The 21,135-nt window shown below is 40.7% G+C and overlaps 1 protein-coding gene across 1 annotated transcript in view; it reads left to right on the top strand.

The window, feature by feature from the left end:
* Positions 1 to 21,135, top strand: part of KIF6 (kinesin family member 6) — a 166,145-nt gene that overhangs the window by 70,783 nt on the left and 74,227 nt on the right. Inside the window, exon 14 of the mRNA XM_088131852.1 lies at positions 9,160 to 9,268. Coding sequence (XP_087987978.1) covers positions 9,160 to 9,268 — 109 coding nt within the window. The remainder of the gene's footprint in view (positions 1 to 9,159; positions 9,269 to 21,135) is intronic.

The following is a 21,135-nucleotide window of genomic DNA, read 5'->3' as shown; positions in this document are numbered from 1 at the left end:
TTGCTACACTGTGCTTTATTCAGACCATTACTGATTCTAGGCATTCTAGTACTTCAGTTGACTCAGATCTAAATGAGAAATAAAGTTGAACTGTAATTAAATCCCTGGATGATCTCTCCCAAGAGTTTGATGTAAGTGAAAAAGTAGTTTCAGTACTGACATTAGATTCAAATTACCAATACCCAGTGTAATTAGAAAATGTCGCTAGTTTCTTGGCAACCAATAGTTCCTGCAGAATGTCACAAAGTAACATTTTGATGTTTATATGAGATTGTTGTATGATATAGATGAACAGTGCAATAATTAAGATTTGCTGCTACCAAAATAGGATTGGTGGCCACTAGTTTTAATACGTGTTAAGAAAGACAAGTTAATGAATAGCCAGAGAATAATTAGACAAATTAACAATCAAATGCCAGGTTTAAAGTTAACATGCCTTTGAGTACTAGTTGCTGGAAGCAAGCCAAATGAGATAACTATCACTTAATGCTCTGTTGTAGAGGAGTAAGGAGATGGCCTTGAAGAAAATAGGTGGCAATCATCAGGAAATCATGAATTTGGCCAGGAAGAACAGGAAACATGAGAAATAAACTCAAGATTGTCTTGGCTTAACTTTCTTTGGTATATAAGGAAGGGAGGCTTTCAAGATTCTGTTATTATTGTGAGATTTGCCCCGTTCGACAGAGAAACTCTCGTGACACGTGTGGTTCACAAAGAAGGTTTACTCATGCGTAACGTAGTAGTCACAAGCAAAGCCAGGACTGGCTTGGTACAATTGCATCACTTGTTATATTCCCCCCTTCCCGCGCTTTTTCCCGCCTCGTGATCGCGTTGCGGCTGTGGGCTATTAGGCCCCCCAATGTCCCCCCTGATTGTTCATGATGGCAGGGTCGGTCAGAGTCCATTGTCCTTGATTGCCAGTCCCCCTCCGGCTGGGTTGGCCCCTCCCTGCTACGTGCAGACCGCAGGTTCTGTGCTGCGTTGCGATCTTGTTTCGCTGCCCTGCGGCCCCGTTCCTTGCTTGCTCGCGCCGTTATCAGTTCGTAATTAAAAGCTTCCGCTGCGGTTTTCCTGTTTAGCTGGCCGCAGGTGGCTCGTTAATTAGCGGCGCTTTCGGTTCCTCTTTTCCCCGCTAGCTACCGCCGGTGGATTCCGCGTGGTCTGGTTGCGAGCTTCCCTGCAGCCCCGTGCTTCCCTGAAACCTCGTGCTGACCGAACCTGACATGCCGCCCCCCTGACGACAACTCCCCCCCTCGGTCCTATTTCGGCTTCCCGGGGTATTTACTGTAAAAGTCCCGCACTAGGTCCGGCGCCCTTATGTGGGTTTTACTCACCCATTCGCTGTGGGACTTGGGGAAATGTTTCCATTGCACTAGGAGCTGGGTCTGCCCCTTGTGCCTCCGGGCGTCCAGTATCCGGTTGATTTCGAAATGCTGCTCCCCCCCGACCATGATGGGTGGTGGTACTCCCTCCGCCTTGTGCCAGGCGTTCCCCGGCTGGTGCAACTTTAGCAGGCTGCAATGGAACACCGGGTGGATCTTCCCGAGGCTTTTCGGGAGCGTCAGCCTAACGGTCACCGGATTGATGATCTCCGAAATGGGGAACGGCCCCACAAACCTCGGGCTGAGTTTTTTCGATGCCTGGTGCGTCTTTAGGTTTTTGGTTGACAGATACACCTGGTCCCCCACTTTCCACTTTTCCTCGGGGAGCCTCTTGCGGTCCGCGTGCTTCTTGTAGTCGGCTTTGGCTCTTTGCAATGCCGCGTGCGCCGCTCGCCGGGTCTCGTCGATTTGGGCGAACCAGGCGTCCAGGGAGTTGATCTGGGATTCCGGCTGAGGCAGCTCCGGCATGGGGACGAATTCTCTCCCGGTGGCTACTTTGAACGGAGAGAACCCGGTGCTCTTGTGGACGGCGTTGTTGTATGCCACCTCCGCGAATGGTAGTAGCTCCGCCCAATCGTCCTGTTGGTGCCCCACGTAGCAGCGCAGGTACTGTTCGAGCCCCCCGTTCAGGCGTTCCGTGGCTCCGTCCGTCTGCGGGTGCGCCGCGGAGGATAGGGCTTGTTTCGTCCCCACCCGCTTCAGGAACTCCCGCCAGAACCGCGCGATGAAGTTGCCGCCCCGATCGCTGACGATACGTCGAGGTGCGCCGTGGAGTCGGTAGACATGTTGCACGAACAGTTTCGCCAGCCCCTCGGCCGTGGGGACTCGCCGGCACGCTACAAAGTGCGCTTGTTTGGAGAATAAGTCCGTGACCACCCAAATGGCGGTCTTCCCCTTACTCTCCGGGAGCTCCACTATGAAGTCCATGGCGACCTCTTGCCAAGGGCCGTCGGGTTCCGCTACCGGCTGGAGTAGGCCTCTAGGTTTGCCTTTGGCTCCTTTCGCTGTTGCGCACACCGGGCAACCCCCGAGTACGCCTCCACGTCCTTCCGGAGCGTGGGCCACCAAAACTGCCGCCGGATTAAGTGGAGTGTCTTTACGAAGCCGTAATGCCCCGCGCTCCGGCTGTCATGGGCTCTCTCCATGACCTCCCGTCGGCAACCCTCGGGCACGTACAGCTTTCCTTCGTGCCACCACAACCCCTCTTGGCCGGTTAGCGCCTCTCGGTTCTGCTTGAGCCAACCGTCCCGCTCCGCTGCCTCCGCGAACCCTTGCCTTACTTCAGACGCCGCGTCCCGTCGCTCCCCCTTGGTCTGGCTTCGGGTCACCGCCTTTGCAGCCAGCCTGCTGGCGGGGATGACGGAGTCCACGATCTCCTCCCGTAGGCTGGCGTGCTGGGGCATGCGAGACAGTCCATCCGCTAAGAAGTTGCGCTTCCCGGGGATGTGTTTCAGTGTGAACCTGAACCTCCCGAAGTATTGGGACCACCGTGCCTGTTTGGGGGATAGCTTACGCGGGGTCTTCAGGGCCTCGAGGTTCTTATGGTCCGTCCACACCTCGAACGGTTCAGTTGCCCCCTCCAGTAGATGCCTCCACGTGGCCAGCGCCCACTTGACCGCGTACGCCTCTTTCTCCCACACCATCCACCTCCTCTCCGTCTCGGTGAATTTGCGGGAGGCGTAGGCGCACGGGTGGATGGCCCCCTTCGGGCTGGGTTGGAGCAGGACTGCTCCCGTTGCCACGTCTGATGCATCCACTTGTATTATAAACCGCCGGTCTGGGTCGGGATGGCGCAGGATCGGCTCCGCGGTGAACCGCTGTTTTAGTTCCTCAAACGCCCCCTGGCATTCTGCAGTCCACGCGAGTGCCATGCTGGGCTTGGGGGTTTCCCAGTGCCCTTGGTTTTTAGCAGGTCGGTTAGGGGAAGGGCGATTTGGGCGAAGTTCGGGATGAACTGACGATAGAAGTTCGCAAACCCTAGGAAGCTTTGGAGTTGCCTCCGGGTTCGCGGCGCTTCCCAGCCCAGGACATCCCTTACTTTCGCCGGGTCCATCTCAATTCCCCGGCTGGATATTCGGTAGCCGAGGTAGTCTAGTTGCTCTCGATGGAACTCGCATTTCGAGAGCTTTGCGTACAGCTGTGCCTTCAGCAGTCTCTGGAGCACCGTGCGCACCAGGCTCACGTGCTCCGCCAGGGTCTCGGTGTAGATGAGGATGTCGTCCAGGTAGACCAGGACGCCCCGGTAGAGTAGGTCGTGCAGCACCTCATTAATTAGCTGCATAAATACCCCCGGGGCCCCTTTTAATCCGAACGGCATCACGGAAAACTGGTAGCTTCCGAGCGGGGTGTTGAACGCCGTCTTCCACTCACCTTTTGCGCGGATCCTAACTCTGAAGTAGGCTTCGCGCAAGTCCAGTTTTGTGAACACCCTCCCCTTCGACAGATGCGACATCAAGTCCTTCATCAGGGGAGGGGGTATTTGTACTCCGTGCTGATTGCGTTCAGCCCCCGGTAGTCTACGCACATACGGAGCGAGCCGTCCTTCTTCTCCCGGAATAACACCGGGGCCGCTAATGGTGACTTCGCGGGTTGGATGAATCCCCGTGCTAGGTTCTTGTCTATGAACTCGCGCAGGGCTCCCATCTCCCTCCTCGACAGGGAGTACATTTTTGGCTTAGGCAGGGTCGCTCCTGGCTCTAGCTCGATGGCGCAATCACTGGGCCGGTGTGGTGGGAGCTGGTCAGACTCCTTCTCCCCGAACGCTGCCGCCAGGTCTCGATACTGCCTCGGGATTCCGCCGCCCGTCGGGGGTTCCCCGGGTCCGGCCCCTCGCTTTGCGGTTGCCTCGCCAGCCGCCGCTGCCTCCCCTCGCCTCGGGATCGTGGCGGGTCTCCGGGGTCCCGGCGCTGCTGCTGCTGCTGTATGCTTTATGTGAGATTTGCCCCGTTCGACAGAGAAACTCTCGTGACACGTGTGGTTCACAAAGAAGGTTTACTCATGCGTAACGTAGTAGTCACAAGCAAAGCCAGGACTGGCTTGGTACAATTGCATCACTTGTTATATTCCCCCCTTCCCGCGCTTTTTCCCGCCTCGTGATCGCGTTGCGGCTGTGGGCTATTAGGCCCCCCAATGTCCCCCCTGATCGTTCATGATGGCAGGGTCGGTCAGAGTCCATTGTCCTTGATTGCCAGTCCCCCTCCGGCTGGGTTGGCCCCTCCCTGCTACGTGCAGACCGCAGGTTCTGTGCTGCGTTGCGATCTTGTTTCGCTGCCCTGCGGCCCCGTTCCTTGCTTGCTCGCGCCGTTATCAGTTCGTAATTAAAAGCTTCCGCTGCGGTTTTCCTGTTTAGCTGGCCGCAGGTGGCTCGTTAATTAGCGGCGCTTTCGGTTCCTCTTTTCCCCGCTAGCTACCGCCGGTGGATTCCGCGTGGTCTGGTTGCGAGCTTCCCTGCAGCCCCGTGCTTCCCTGAAACCTCGTGCTGACCGAACCTGACAATTATAACCTATGTCAATAAAGTAGATTTCTAACATTTTTGTGGTGTCTACACCTGTTTATTTTCTTACAAAGAATGTCACTAGCAACAGATTACTCAGTTGGATGGGCCTTCCCCATTTCAATAAGATAATTTTAATATTATAGTCTGTTGGATGTTCCCAGGATATTTCTGTAAACTTGATGTTACGGACCATTGTATTATTAATGGAATTAACCACACAACAGGAGATATAGTATAGAGTCTGAGGTCTCAATGCAGCTCAGCTACTAGCAAATCCCAAACAAAGAAAAGCAGTCATTATCCAACATTTGACAAGAGGAATGAAGACAAAGGATTGAATGAATTATGCTTTAGATTTTGGTGAAATGATTAATAGACAGATGGATACATATAGCTCATAAGAATCTTTAAATACTGAACTTGAAATACTGGTATTTAAAAACTTTCCTCTTCTCCTAATCCTAATGGAGGTTGATGACCATCAGTGTTGTTTGTTCTGTTGCTGTTAACCATACAGAACAAGTTTGTATAATTGCTAAATCATATACATAGATTTTTCAGCCAGTATGCATTGTCTGGCAGCACTGAATTTCTCTTGAATCTTTTCTTGTATAATTAATAGAAGTGGCTATTTCTCACTGTGTATTATGTGTCCTAAATATTCCAATTTCCTTAATATTTGGAATATTTAAGAGCACCAGAGCGTATGAGGACTTAATACAGAATTTAAGCAGTGCTTAAGACTTATGCCTGGTACTCTGCATTTAGTTCCATTGTGAAATACTTTGGAGACTATTCTCATAACATGTGGCTACCTTATCTTAGAAGATTCTTATTGCTTGCCTCTAAAATTATGATCACATGTGAATAGTTTAAATCTTATAGTAGCAGAGGTTATAGTATACTGCCAAAGATGCAGCACATTGAATCCCCTTTCTCTTTGAAGATTTGTGGTAAGTTCTCCAGTATAACTCTGTAGAAATATGGTGAACTGTCTTGTTTATGCAGTTTTCTTTTAAAAAACTGAGACCAATGAAGGTATCCCAGTATATTGTATATATTCCTTATGATAAAGTTTGCTGAAACCTTCAAGAGGAGCAGGATTAATATTGGATTCTTTCCCTTTTAAAAAAATTTCATTCTTTTTGGTTCAGTTTTCTCCATCTCTGAAACTTTTCCATTCTCTGTTCTCAGCAAGTAGAGATGATGATATCAGAAAAACTCTTGCAGAAAATCAATGAATTCAGGTATTTTTGATTTACAAAACAAAGTAGCTTCATACAAATTTTATTTAGCTGATTATATGGAATGCTTATCCATATTTTTAAAAAAAGACCAATAGGTTCCTTAGATTCCTTTAGAGTCTTTAGAATATTACTAATTAATTATGGCTACTATAGCCTGAAGGGTTGGCAGTTAAATATCATCTAACATCATCTGAAAACTTAATACCTATAGGAAAAAACTCAAAACCTTTTTTTCTTTCTTGCTGTGATGTACTGCTATTGAATGTATTTATGATGCATTTATATCTAAAGACCTCTTCCCAGCAGAGGATAATTTTTTTTCTGCATAAAGAACAATGAGGAAACATTGTACTTTGACAAAAGCAAGTTTTTATAATAATGCAGTTTACTTGGTTTTGCAGATTTTTAGGAAGAAAAGAAATAAAAGTTACTAGTTAACTGAGCTGGGAGGAATTTTCAGACTGAGGATAGCAAGAAAGAAAGAACAAAATAGTGTGTGGGATGAATCCATTTGAAAGTTATATAAATCTTTATTATTAACTAAAAACAAGTACGTCAGCAAGAGAATAATCACTTTCTACTAGCTCATCAACTTTCCCACATTTCTCAGCATTTCCTTGCATTGCGCTGACTTTGTCCTTTGTTCCTCCTAGTCTCTTCATTACTATCTTCAGTAGGTAAAACTTTTCTACAAACTGTCTTGCATTGAGAATCTATCTAGATACTTATTTCCTATGCTTCTGATTTGTCTTTTTGACATGAGATGTCCATCTCCCATCTCTTCATATTGTTGTTGGAATACAAGTTTAATGCATCTGATTATAAAACACTACTAATCAAAAACGCAGTCACTCTTCCTATTCAAATTAATTATTTTGAAGTGTTTTAAGTAAGGAGCATCTGTTACTCAATGTATATATCTCCTAGTTGGCAAGATGTGGGCAACACTATGTTAGCTGCAAGATAGTCTCTACTTTAGAGATAACTTTTTTGCATAGCATGCTTGGGATAAACTGAGCTTTTTGTTGCATTTGTGGCATACTGGCCAAAGTGTGCCCAAACTACCATATATTAATATTATTAAATAGATTCTGTCATTTACGTTACGTGTTTCAAACCAGTGTTATGTTTTGACAGTCATTATTCCAGTGATGAGAGTTAGTAACTTCCATAGTTGTAATGCTCAGAATTGCAGTTCCCATGTTCACATATCATGCTAAGCCAACTTTCTTCAATCTGGATACCCTTCAGATGTGTGGGCTTCTAGAAAGTTCTCATGTTGAGTAGAAATTGTGGGAATTCAAGTCCTTGTATAAGAATTAGAGTGGGCTGCCCTCAGGTATAGTTTGACTTCGCATTTTCTTTGTTGTGCGTTGTGGCTTAAAATGTTGTCTGAACCTAGCTAATTATGTTATTTTCCATGAATCATTAATTAAATCAGCATGCAACTTTTCAACACTCTTAAATCTGGCTAAGCTAATTAATCCAGGCACTTAATTACTGTCATTTTCTATTACCTTTTTGGCATGGAATAGATTTCATGCTTTATAATGTAATGTTGTTCATATGTATTCAGTGTGAGGTATACTTTCTTTTTCAACCAGGTTATCAACTGTAAACGTGTGTGTGGTACATATGCATTATGAGGAAGCCCCAAACCAATATCTCAAATAGCGTATTTTTATTTTTGCTATATTGCTCATCGGCACGTTGAATGAATCCACTGCTTTTCTCCCTTTGTTGGCTCAGTTCAATGATGGTTTTTGCAGACATCCTGCAAAATGCATATTTAATAGGGATCTGTATGAAAACAGAAAACAGGTTTTGTTTCACATTCACAATAAATAGTGCCCCTCCAAGTACTGAGTTCAAATTCTTCAAATTGGCTTTGTTCCAACTGAATGAATGTTGCTATAGCTTGAGTATCCTGACCATATAAACTAATGGGAACTTGGAACTGAGGTAACTACCCTTGTTTCTTGATTTGTTACTGATGACCGTATTTTATAGTATGATATTGGAAACCAAAATAGTAATGAAAGAAAAATGATAGGGAAAAAAATCCTTCCTGAAAATACCAATAGTTTTGAAAAAAACAAATTGCTTTGAGTTTTGACACTCGGCTTCTAATTAAGGAGACATTAATAGCTGTCTAAGAAGCATGCAAAATATTTGGGCTTATGAATCTTCAGATGACACGTAATAAACTTGATTCTGTCGTTTTAGATATACCACTGAATCTATAAATGGCATTTTAGTTTCCATAGACTATAGAAACTGGTTAATTTATTACAAAAGTGGTTGCTGTGTTGATTCCAAAAAAAGACAGATAGGACCCAGAGTGGTTTGGGAGAAAAAAAATTTGGCCAACAGTATAAGTAAATTAGCAAGTTTTTCAGTTTGATAGAATTCTTTCACATAGCCCAATTTGTGTGTTTTCTCAGAAATTCTAATTAATCTTGGGGAGCCCCTAGCTGATCTTGACTGATCTTGGAAACTAAGGGTGCTTGGCCCGGATTAATAGGACTTTAAAAGAGGTGCTTCAGAATGTATGGAGCCAAATGAAGCAGCCGTATCTTTTCCAGAATCTGTTCTGGTTGTCTCTGGATGCCTGTCCATGCACAGCCAGTTTGCTTCACCAGGAAAAAAAAGGAAGCAGCTATGCATGTGCACATATGTAGAGACAGATGGGAGCAGCTGCCGAAGCAGCCGCGAGAATCTGGAAAAATATGTAATTTCTTTAACAATTCAGAAAGAAATGCTCCATCTGTGCTCCTGTCTGTTCAGAAGCACCACTTTGAAATGATTGGCACAATATATTGGTTTGAACTTGGATAGGGGAATCACCTGGGAATTCCAAAGCTGTTATCAAAAAGGGGAGACAAAAACATCCCAGAAGAAAGTAGTGGCAAACCATTTCTGCAATAGAGCCAAGTAGTCTGTCTATCACTAGGAGTTGAACTCCACTTGAAGTATCTTTACTTGTAAATATTATTTCTACAAATCGACCCATTCTGATGTATTCCTTGAACAGGCGTGGGAAAAGAAATGTCGCTTGGACGCCAAGAGGCCTTTGAAATTTTCAAAAGAGATTATGCAGATAGCATAACCATTGAAGACAATAAACAACTCCTTAAACAAAGGTAAGATTTACACTCAACAATAAAACTCAGAAAGATTTTGTAGGCAAAAATAGATACCTCTGGCTGGGATACAGAAGTTAGTTATGACATTTAGATGATTTAAGCAAATAAATAAGCTAACTGCACAGACTGTACCAAAAGGCAAGGAGTATATACATGTAAGGGACATTGTTTAGTACAAAAAATAAAGTACATCTCCTCTAGGGAAAACTTTCCACAAATTTGTGGATTAAGTGACAGAGTAGCACAGTAGGATCTTTAGTTCTATTCAGTTCTAGAAGACCAGGGATCTTGCAAATTCACCTGATAAGGAGACACTCAAAAATACCAAATATCCATAATTTTTAACGAGATGGGCAATGACAAATTTGATATATAAATAAAAATAAATAAATAAAATAATAAAAAGAACTCTGGAAAATCTATTTATATAATTAGTTTGATATGCATAAAACACATGTAGAAATTGACATAAAAACAGATTTTTTATCTTAATTATTTTTGATAATAGATACATTCTTTATGTCTCAATTTACAAATGAAAATTTGTGCAATAAATGTGGACATGTGTGAAGAATTTATTTGCCAATTGGCTAATGTAATTGTGGAAAATATGAATAAAAGAAAAATATGCTATAAAATATAAAAAGTGAGAATACTTTATGCTACTCACAAATCTACCTATGTTTTTATTTTCTCTATAGTATAAGACCATACTATATAACTTTCAACTTCAGTTATGTAACAAAACTGGGAATATACTGTATGAATATTTAAATGTTATGTATATGGGAAATCTGCTGTAGCAGAAATTTTGAAGTGAAGTCTTTGGGAATTTCCATGATGTGATAATGAGAAATAGAGCTTTGAACATATTCTGTCTGTTATTAGTGAACCAAAACAAAATTCAAGTGATTCATCTTGAAGCTCTGCAAAATCTTTTAGGGTCTTGGAGGAAGGAAAAGTGAATGTAGAATTCCAGTCAAAAACAATAAAAGGATTCTCATTGATTTCTTAATTGAATTTGGATTTATTGTCACGCTGAAAAAGAATTTAGAAGAAAGTTTCTGACTTCATGCTTGCTTTTATATATGGTTTTATTTTTGCAATTATCTGCTATATGTGTTTGAAGTCATGGAGTCATGGGGCAAAACATACAATCAGTCAGTAACTGCAAGATACGAAATGAGTTTGAGTACTATTGCTACCACAGAAGTTGAATAAAATTTTAAACTGTAGTCTTAAATAGTTTCATAAATGATTAATGCTTTAAAATTGCACTAATCAAAGAACAATATTATTTATTAGTAGTAGTAAAAATATTCTCCATTAAAATATCTGATGTCTTTTAGAAAAGCCACTATCATATTTTAAAAGGCATTGTTGTTTAATATCTAACACAGGAGAAAACTCATGTCTGGAAGTCCTTTGTGAAATTATGTTTGTGCAATGATTTTGAACTTGTTCTTCTCCAGTTTTTCAAGTGTCCTATAGAATTTTTTTTTCTGTACCTTTAATAATTGTACAATAGTTAAAGTGCTTCAAGGACTCTAACCTTGAATATAAAAAGAAATAATATTCAGTTGATAACCCTTCAGGAAATTTCATCACAGCTTCAGCAAGGTTGTCTGACCAATGACTCATAATTTTCCATTTCTGTGTTTAGCCTACAAACATGGCAGATCTTCAGGACTCACCAAATACAAGGAGAAATATCAGGATTCTGAAGATAAACCGAGGCATTTAGAGAGATGTCTTGCATCTCCTTTCATAGTCCTCTCACACTTTAGATTCCTTTATCCATCTTGTGCCATATGTTTTTGATTTTTCTCTTCCTGATTATGGTTTTCATTACTATATTATTCTGCTAGCTATTTTCCAACCCACCTTATTAAGAATTATCACACAGATGATCAGTCATTATCTTTAGCTAAAGCGATAAATGCTGTGCAATTGTAGGAATCGGTATTTTTAGTTAAATTTTAAATAGAAATACTTTAGCTTTATATCCTATTTAAAGCTTCTCATATTATTACTAACAATAATAGAACAATGTATATACTAAAAATCCAGAGCAGTTTTACAAAGCAGAAATAAGAAAGTAGATATCCTAGCATAGCCAAACCAAATATTTGGTTACTTTCTCTCTAAAGGCACATCTGAATAGTATCATTTTAACCTTACCAGAAAGCAGAGGTTTCCTTATGTTATACACATTTCATTTAAGTTTTCTTTAATACATTGTAATCTTTCTAAATTTTGCAGAATATTAATATTGGATATCCATCTGAGATGAATCCAATATGAAATAAAAGCAAGCATTTAAAATTGACCTTTAAGCTGAAACCCTAACATCTCCACGGAATAAACCAGATTGGGAAGTTTACTGAGTAAACATGCATAGGGTAACACTATTTTGCTGTGTTCATGGCAACTGCTGCAGATGTTGTGATACAAATAGCACAAGGATTGCTTTTTTTTTTTTTTTTTGGTATGTATGTAAAAACCTATTAGCAAATTACATTGGGAACTTTAGGTACATCACACTTGTTTAAAACGAACTCTTCTCAGATCTACTCTGTAATTTGGAATGTAACTGCTGAACCACCACTTACACAAAAATTCAGTGACCTAGCCACTATTCAAATTGCTAGGTGAGATTATATATACAACACATTTCAGAGTTAACAAAACTCTCCCCTAAATGTAAATCTTTGTTATGCCAATAATATATATGTAGTAGGTTTGCTATCTTTTTCATTTTGTGCTTGAGTTTTGATTCACAATTACTTTTTATTCACTGCATGGTATTTTCTTTGGCTTTACCCATATCCCCAGTTAAAATTGTTGGATGCTTTTTTCCATAAACCAGTGAAGCAATTCATGTTTTGCACCACTTAAAGATATCTACGGAACTGCTTTTTATAGATTTTTCTTAAGTTTTCTGTGGTAGGGTGGCACTGTCCTCTCCATGCAACCACACTAGCCTTACTTCCTCAAGCACCTTATTTTTCCTTCTCATTCATCTCTAAATTGTTTCCAACTTGTCAGTATCTTTAATCATAAAATCATAGGATTGGGAAGGATCAAAAAGGTATCCAACCTAAGTTTCTGACATAAAATTTCATCAATCTGCCAACACTCCCCAATCAGTTTATATGATCCAGATCATAGTGTACCACAAGTAAATATACTGTAAAAGGTGCCAAAATGAGTCCATCATTCACTCTTGAGTCAAATGAAACTTTATACCTAAGTAAAGTTTACTGAGTGAGGGAGCCATGTTTGCCTGTTATGGCAAAAATTAGTGCCTTGGCTAACAGATTTTTGTGGCTTAAACTTTAGCATTCTTGAGCCAATTTCAGCAGATGCACAAAGGATGTACAAATATGGGACAGAAATGTCTGAATAATTATCAGAATAGCAAGAGGCTGCTGAATCATGACTGAACAGGAGGAGAGTCCTTATATTCTTTGAAGGAAGAAAGATGGAGATTGTAGTGAATGTGCTGCTGTGGAGTGGCCAACTAAGCTTTACATGACCTTCATATATCCCCATTTCTCCTGTTGCCCTATACTGCTCAGTAAATTCATGTTTTTCTTTGAGTTCAGTGAGGCATTTTCTTGCCACAGTGAATCAACCAAGTGAAAATATGAATAAAATGGAAGCTGAAAAAAAAATCAAGTTTCTTTACTGGAACTGATTTATTCCAATTAAAACTTAAACTACTACTCCTCTAGAGAAAAATTCAAAATTGAAATATACCTCACTTCCGTTCATTTCCATTCTCCATGCCAGAATCCTTTCATTGAAGAAAAAAAGTGTTTATCTTGAGGAATGGATGCTAGACACCAGTGGTAGAAGCATAATACACTCATAAGCTATTTGCTGCCAGTTCACAATGCCTGATTAGTCCTATAAACCCAACAGAAAATGATGTGTTTTATAATTTGCCATTGAAAATATACCATTGGGTCTTTCTTAGCAGTCTTTCATCATTCATATCTGCTCCATTTTCTTTCTTTTTGCTGTTTTTCATGGTAGGAGTAAGTAGCCCTTGCCTATTTCTACTTACTTTCCTTCTTCTCACTTTACAAGTTAGCAGCATAAGGGTAGATATAAAAAAGCTTTTCATTTATTCAGCCAACGGTTCATGAAATGCTAATTTATAGTAAGTCTGTAGCTCAGAGTGCAAGGTTTACCCATCCATGGCAAAGCTCTACACTGAAGAAATTGAGTGAAAATATCCAAAAATTATATTACCTTTGCCACCATTAAGTAGTCCAGAAAAGCAAAGTGAGGCTAATGAGCCTTGAAAAATTCAATTTCAAAAATTGAAAAATTCAAAGAGTATGGGAGAGAAGGAAACAAAGGAGCACTGCTGCAGAGGAATAGCTCCTTTTATCTAGAAACCTTGTGACTAGCCAGTGAAGGTGAACTTTCCTACTGTGTTGGAATGTGTGTCCATTTCAATCAAAGACTGAAGAGAAGGGTCATTGGAGTAAGGAGAAAGTTGCCTAAAGTTGTGCTTGCATCAGAAACAGAACTGACCAAGCAGGACCCAGTTATCCAAACTGTGCTAAGTGATTAGAACAAGTTAGTGTGAGTAAAAGTTAAAATGACTTAAAATACTAGGTGCGGAAAATTTGAAAGAAAGTCAATATTTGAAAGAACACAGTTACCTAATGTGTGCCTCTCATGAAGTTGAGTGCTTTTTCTTGGCTTTGTTCCATGTTCACTTTTGTTAGACAAAATGGAACATGTGGCTTTTTCCAATTCTTTATGCTAGACCAGTTCTTGACCAGATAATCAGTAAATCCCAAGTCTTTGCTAATAAGGGTGATTATGCATATCTGAGTAACCATAGAAAAATCCATGACAAGGGTCCTGTCCTAGCCACAAAAATCATAACAGTGTGAGTTCATCCCACAGATATTCTTGAATATTGGAATAGAGTTATCTTTATTCCTTTTATTCTTCAGTTTTGTTTCTATTATTTATAAAAGAGCAAGCATGATATATATATATTTTTCCTAAGTTAAACCCTGAATAATTCTACAGGCTGACAAATAAAGGTTGTTAAATATCTTTGCAAATTCAGGCAGAGTTAGGTGTGCCATTTTCTTTATTCAATATAATTTTTATTCAACAGTAAAATAGCTAGATCACTTAAAAACAAAAGGAGAAATAGCAGCTCTGCATAGTCCAAAAGAAAGAGATAAATTATTTATGATTAGAAATACTCAAATATTATGGATCAACAACCTGTGCATCAGTGATCTGAAATACTTTGTTAGGAACATTTTTGAACATGTTGCCTATGCTTTAGTCAGCTCTATTTGCTAGAGCAATTCTTGTTATTTGGTAATAACTCTTGGTAAATATTTTCTATTGTGCTTTTAATAAGTATTTTAAAAAGTAAAAAACATTTTGGAAAAGTGTTTCAAGAGTAAAGAATTCTAATACACATTATAATCTGTAAATGTAAGTTGATAGCTATTCTTCACATTTCTGTTAACTGTACGGGTGTCTCTAGGACAGGGGTGAGCAACATGCAAGCAAGATCATGTCGCTGAAATTTAGAGGCAAAAATACCAGTACTTGATAGCACAGTTTTTAACTCCAAAAAGAGCAAAATATAATAATTTATGCTATAAAATACCCTTCAAACTCATAAAAAATCTTGGAAACTTCATGTGTATAAATTGCAATCCATGCAATTAGTTCACTTTGTTATTCAGATGCAATTTCATCTTGTTCATGTGAAAAACTTCTAAAAGATCAAATTTTAAAGAACCATAATTTCAAAACCCCAGCAGTGAAATCTGGCATGTTTATTCCATTCATTACAATTTAGTTTGCTGCTAATTTTATTTTGTTGTAGAGGAAACAAAAAAAAAAAGAAAGAATTAAAACCATTTAAGCTACAGGACCATGGGAAAATGGAGCCCCATTTTTCCAAACTCTGCTCTTGATTCAAGCACCAAATCAGATCAGACAAGTCAGGAGCAACCAAGAGTGGACTGAATAATTTACAGAATTTTGGATCTGGCCACTTTGAAATCGTTTCATAATTACACAACCTTACAAATCTAATAAATAAAAATAAGTAAAGTGAGTAGTCTCTATATACCTCTAGAATGTATTATTGTTATTTTTTTAACATACCTGTAAAAAATAGATAGATAGACAGACAGACACGTGCACACGCACACATATACACACACACACTGGTCCCTGCAGTTTTCTTGGCAACAAATCAAAATAAAGGTCCAGTATTGTAAAATCACAGGAACGTGTCATCCACAAAACCAAAATAAAATAACCAAAGCCTTAGTAAAACAGTGTGGAATTGCATTTAAAGATGCCTAGCCTATTTTGGAAGCTGCTGAGTAACTCCCTCCTGGGTATTGCCCATTAACACACAACAAGGAGGTTCCCCTCCAAGAATCTCAAAGGCTTGGCAATAACATTATAGGAAAGAAATGTTCACAATATTTGGTCCCAAACAACACAGGGTCTTGCAAGTCAACAACAAAACCATCAAATAGGTTTAGCAGTAAATAGGCAGGCAGTGCAAATCATAGAGTAGGTGTAATATGACTCTTGCCTTGCATGCTGGTCAGTAATTTAGTGGTAGCACTCTGTACCAGCTAGAGCTTCCAAACCATCTTCAAAGGATGCCTACATAAAACATATAATAATTTAGATGCAAGGTTATTGAGATATATGTTACTGTCAACAGGTTTCCTAAACTGCATGGCCCCAACCTGTTTAAGCCTTTTAAAACTGAATAGGGTTTGAAAATGAATAGATTACCAGTGCAACCAAGCTTATGTAAAATGCTTTTTTCAGCAAATGATTCACTGGATTCTGAGCCAGTTGAAGTCTACAAGTAGCTTTCACAAACAGATTCTATAAATAGACTTATAGAATCATAGAATGCAAGGGTTGAAAGAAATCTTGGAGATCATCTAGTGCAGGAATCCACTACAACAGCATTGCTGACAGTTGCCACTAAGCTTCTGTTTAAATACATTCAGTGAAATAGAATCCACCATACTCCTGATGCAGTCTGTTCCATTGCTGAACAGCTCTTAGTATTGATAAATGTTCTCAAGTGCCCAACTAAAATTTACTTCTTTGAAACTGAGCCAATTATTTCTTGTTCTGTCTTCTAGAATAATTTTGAATAATTCCACACCATTTTCTACATGACACCCCTTCAGTTATCTGAACATAGGTGTTATGTTTTCCACAGTCAACTCTTCTGCAGTCTGAATACACCAGTACCTATAACCCTTCTTCCTAGATTTTTCTTTCCAGGCCCCTTATCATCTCGGTTAATCTCCTTTGGTCCCACTCCAGTTCGTTAATGTCCTTCCTAAAATGCAATCCCAGTACTGGATGCAATATTCTGTAATCAGTGGTCTGACCAACACAAATTAGAAAGGATTGGTGGCATCTCTTGATGTTGATGCTGTACTATATTGGTGCTGCCTAGGATAGCTCTCTTCTCTTCTCTTCTCTTCTCTTCTCTTCTCTTCTCTTCTCTTCTCTTCTCTTCTCTTCTCTTCTCTTCCCTTCCCTTCCCTTCCCTTCCCTTCCCTTCCCTTCCCTTCCCTTCCCTTCCCTTCCCTTCCCTTCCCTTCCCTTCCCTTCCCTTCCCTGTTGTAGGAGTGTCATATTGTTGGCTCATGTTCAACTTGTGATCCACCAAGACACCCAGATCTTTTTTGCATATTCTGCTGCCAAAAATTATCTCCCCATCTGACCCTCTCAATATTTGTACTTGATTTTTCTTACCCAAATAATAGTTCTTATTTATCCCTGAATCTTGATACTGTCCTCCAAGGTGTTTCCTGTTTCCTCTATTTTTATGTCATATGCAGATTAATGACAGATTCTAACCTATCATTAACTTGTTTATAAATTCGTTAAACAGCACAAGGCCTAAAATACAGCCCTGTGATGCATCTAATCAAACCTCTACAGCCATTAATAAACAGTTGCTAGATTAAGTTGTTCAACCTGCACTTATCCATCTAATGGTAGAATAGTTAAGCACACATTTTGCCATCTTCTCTACAAGAATGTAATGGGAGACTTTGTTGAATGCTTTGCTAAAGTCAAAATATGCTGTGTCCACAACATTCTTGTGGTCCACTAAACTGGTCACACTATCAAAAAAGGAGATCAGGTTAGTTTGGCATGATTTAGTCTTGACTGAATCATGCTGACTCCTGCCAAGCAATGCATTCTTTTCTAAATACTCACAAACTGACTAGTTAATAATCTGCCCCAATGTTTTGCCTAGTAGTAAATCAGGCTGGCAGTAAAAGAGTCTCTAATTACCTGGATCCTCTCCCCCCCCCCCATTTTGTGAAGATAGGAACAACATTTACCCTACTCCAGTCCCTGGCATTAGGCCCATCCTACATGACTTCTTAAAGATCACAAAAAGGGCTGCAAGATGACATTCTCAAGCTCCTTCAAGACTCTTGGATGTAACAACTCTGTTCTTGGAGATGTAAACTCATTCATATCAGCCAGGTGTCCCCTACCTGTTGTTGTTGTTGTTGTTGTTTAGTCGTTAAGTCGTGTCCGACTCTTCGTGACCCCATGAACCATATTGCGCCAGGCCTTCCTGTCCCTCACTGCCTCCCTGAGTTTGCTCAGTTTCATGCTCATTGCTTCAGTGATGCTATCTAACCATCTCATCCTCTGCCATCCTCTTCTCCTTTTGCCTTCAATCTTTCCCAGCATCAGGGTCTTCTCCAAAGAGATCTCTCTTCGCATTAGGTGACCAAAGTATCTGAGCTTGAGCTTCATTATTGATCCTTCCAATGAGCAATCCTTCCTTTAAGATTGACTGGTTTGACCTCCTAGCAGTCCAGGGGACTCTCAAGAGTCTTCTCCAGCACCACAGTTCAAAGGCATCAATTCTTCGACGCTCAGCCTTCTTTACGGTCCAGCTCTCACAGCCATACATTACTACTGGAAAAACCATAGCTTTGACTATGTGGATCTTTGTCGGCAAGGTGACGTCTCTGCTTTTTAATATGCTATCTAGGCTTGCCATAGCTTTCCTCCCAAGGAGCAAGCGTCTTTTAATTTCATGGCTGCAGTCTCCGTCTGTGGTGATCTTGGAGCCCAAATAAATGAAGTCTGTTACTGCTTCCATTTCTACCCCTTCTATTTGCCAGGAATTGATGGGTCCAGATGCCATGATCTTAGTTTTTTTAATGTTGAGTTTCAAGCCAGCTTTCGCACTCTCCTCTTTCACCCTCATCAAGAGGCTCTTTAGTTCTTCTTCACTTTCTGCCATTAGGGTGGTATCATCTGCATATCTGAGGTTGTTGATGATTCTCCCTGCAATCTTAATTCCGGCTTGTGATTCTTCCAGCCCGGCATTTCTCATGATGTACTCTGCATAATAAGCAGGGTGACAATATACAGCCTTGTCGTACTCCTTTCCCTATTTTGAACCAATCGGTTGTTCCATGACCGGTTCTAACTGTTGCTTCTTGGCCCGCATACAGATTTCTCAGGAGACAGGTAAGGTGGTCTGGTACTCCCATCTCTTTAAGAATTTGCCACAGTTTGTTGTGATCCACACAATCAAAGGCTTTTGCATAGTCAATGAAGCAGAAGTAGATATTTTTCTGGAACTCTCGTGCTTTCTCCATGATTCACCGAATGTTGGCGATTTGATCTCTAGTTCCTCTGCCTCTTCGAAACCCAGCTTGTACATCCGGTAGTTCTCGGTTCATGTATTGCTGAAGCCTAGCTTGTAGGATTTTGAGCATAACCTTGCTAGCATGCGAAATGAGTGCAATTGTGCAATAGTTTGAGCATTCTTTGGCATTGCCCTTCTTTGGAATTGGAACGTAAACTGACCTTTTCCAATCCCGTGGCCACTGTTGCGTTTTCCAAACTTGCTGGCATATTGAGTGCAGCACTTTAACACCATCGTCTTTTAGTATTTTAAATAACTCACCTGGAATACTGTCATCTCCACTAGCTTTGTTGTTAGCAATGCTTCCTAAGGCCCACTTGACTTCGCTCTCTAGGATGTCTGGCTCAAGGTCAGTGATCACACCAGCGTGGACATCAGGGACATTAAGATCTTTCTTGTATAGTTCTTCTGTGTATTCTTGCCACCTCTTCTTAATCTCTTCTGCTTCTGTTAGCTCCCTGCCTTTTTTGTCCTTTATCATGCCCATCTTTGCACTAAACGTTCCTTTGATATCTCCAATTTTCTTGTAGAGATCTCTAGTCTTCCCCATTCTATTGTTTTCCTCGATTTCTTTGCATTGTTCATTTAAGAAGGCCTTCTTATCTCTCCTTGCTATTCTCTGGAAATCTGCATTCAGTTGCTTATATCTTTCCCTTTCACCCTTGCTTTTCGCATTCCTTCTTTCCACAGCTATTTGTAAAGCCTCATCAGACAGCCATTTTGCTTTCTTGCATTTCTTTTTCTTTGGGATGGTTTTAGTTGCTGCCTCCTGTACAATGTTACGGACCTCCGTCCATAGTTCTTCAGGCACTCTGTCTACCAAATCTAATCCTCTAAATCTATTCATCACCTTCACTGTGTACTCACAAGGAATATGATCTAAGTCATACCTGAGTGGTCTAGTGGTTTTCCCTACGTTCTTCAATTTAAGCCTAAATTTTGCAGTAAGAAGCTCATGATCTGAGCCACAGTCAGCTCCTGGTCTTGTTTTTGCTGTCTGTATAGAGCTTCTCCATCTTTGGCTGCAAGTATGTAATCAATCTGGTTTCGGTATTGACCATCTGGTGATGTCCATGTGTAGAGTCGTCTCTTGTGTTGTTGGAAAAGAGTGTTTGCTATGACTAGCTTGTTCTCTTGACAGAACTCTATTAGCCTTTGCCCTGCTTCATTTTGTACTCCAAGGCCAAACCTGCCTGTTATTCCGATTACTCCTTGACTTCCTACTTTAGCATTCCAATCCCCTATGATGAAAAGGACATCTTTTTTTGGTGCTAGTTCTAGAAGGTGTTGTAGGTCTTCATAGAAGCAGTCAACTTCAGCTTCTTCAGCATCAGTGGTTGGGGCATAGACCTGGATGACTTCTTTGGGTTAAATTTGGTGTCTGGAAGCATCTTTTCCAACTAACAAATTTTATTAGTAGGTATAAGCTTTCATGAGCTGCAGCTCACTTCATCAGACATACAGAGTGGTTAGATTAATGTAGGATTTAAATTGGGGGGATGTCGGGGGGAGAGGAAGAGGGGAAGGGTAAAGGAAAGTAGTTTGGTGCAGGTTACATCTGTGAGACAAATTACAAGTACTTTATCAGTTAACAGTTGTAATGTGTTAAAAACACATTGTGTTTATTGAGATCTTCTGAAATTGCCTGCAACCTTTTGATCTATTTGAGTTCAACAATTTCTCACTCAGTGGTGCTGTTAAAGTCCCACTAAAGTCCCATTAAAGGTCTGCTAAGTATATTCTCCCCTTATTTATTCAACCTATATGCCAAATGTGAAGGGAAGCTGCACTGGAAGAAGATGGGTGTGGTTTTAAAAATGGAGGAAGAAACCAATTATCTGCACTATGCTGATAACACTACTTAATACCAAAAATGCAAAGAAGCTGCAAGGTCTAGTAAGAAAAGTCAAGGAACATAATAAAAAAATGGGAACAAAATTAAATATAAAGAAGATCAAACTAATGACAACAGGTACAATGTTGAACAAGAAGGACTTACAACAGAACCTCGTAGTTGCGGCTGTTGCAGTGTCCTCTCACAATTACAATGTTGCAGCATCCCTCAGTCACATGATCACCATTTGCAACCTTCACTGGTGGCTTCCAATAAGCAAAGTAAATGGGGAAG

Source organism: Python bivittatus, unplaced genomic scaffold, assembly GCF_059951505.1.
Source record: "Python bivittatus isolate LINGU-HERP-01145 unplaced genomic scaffold, Pbiv_v1 ctg000020_np1212, whole genome shotgun sequence".
NCBI lineage: Eukaryota > Metazoa > Chordata > Lepidosauria > Squamata > Pythonidae > Python > Python bivittatus.
Note: the sequence above shows the minus strand (reverse complement) of the source record. Positions and strands in the feature narration are given on the sequence as shown.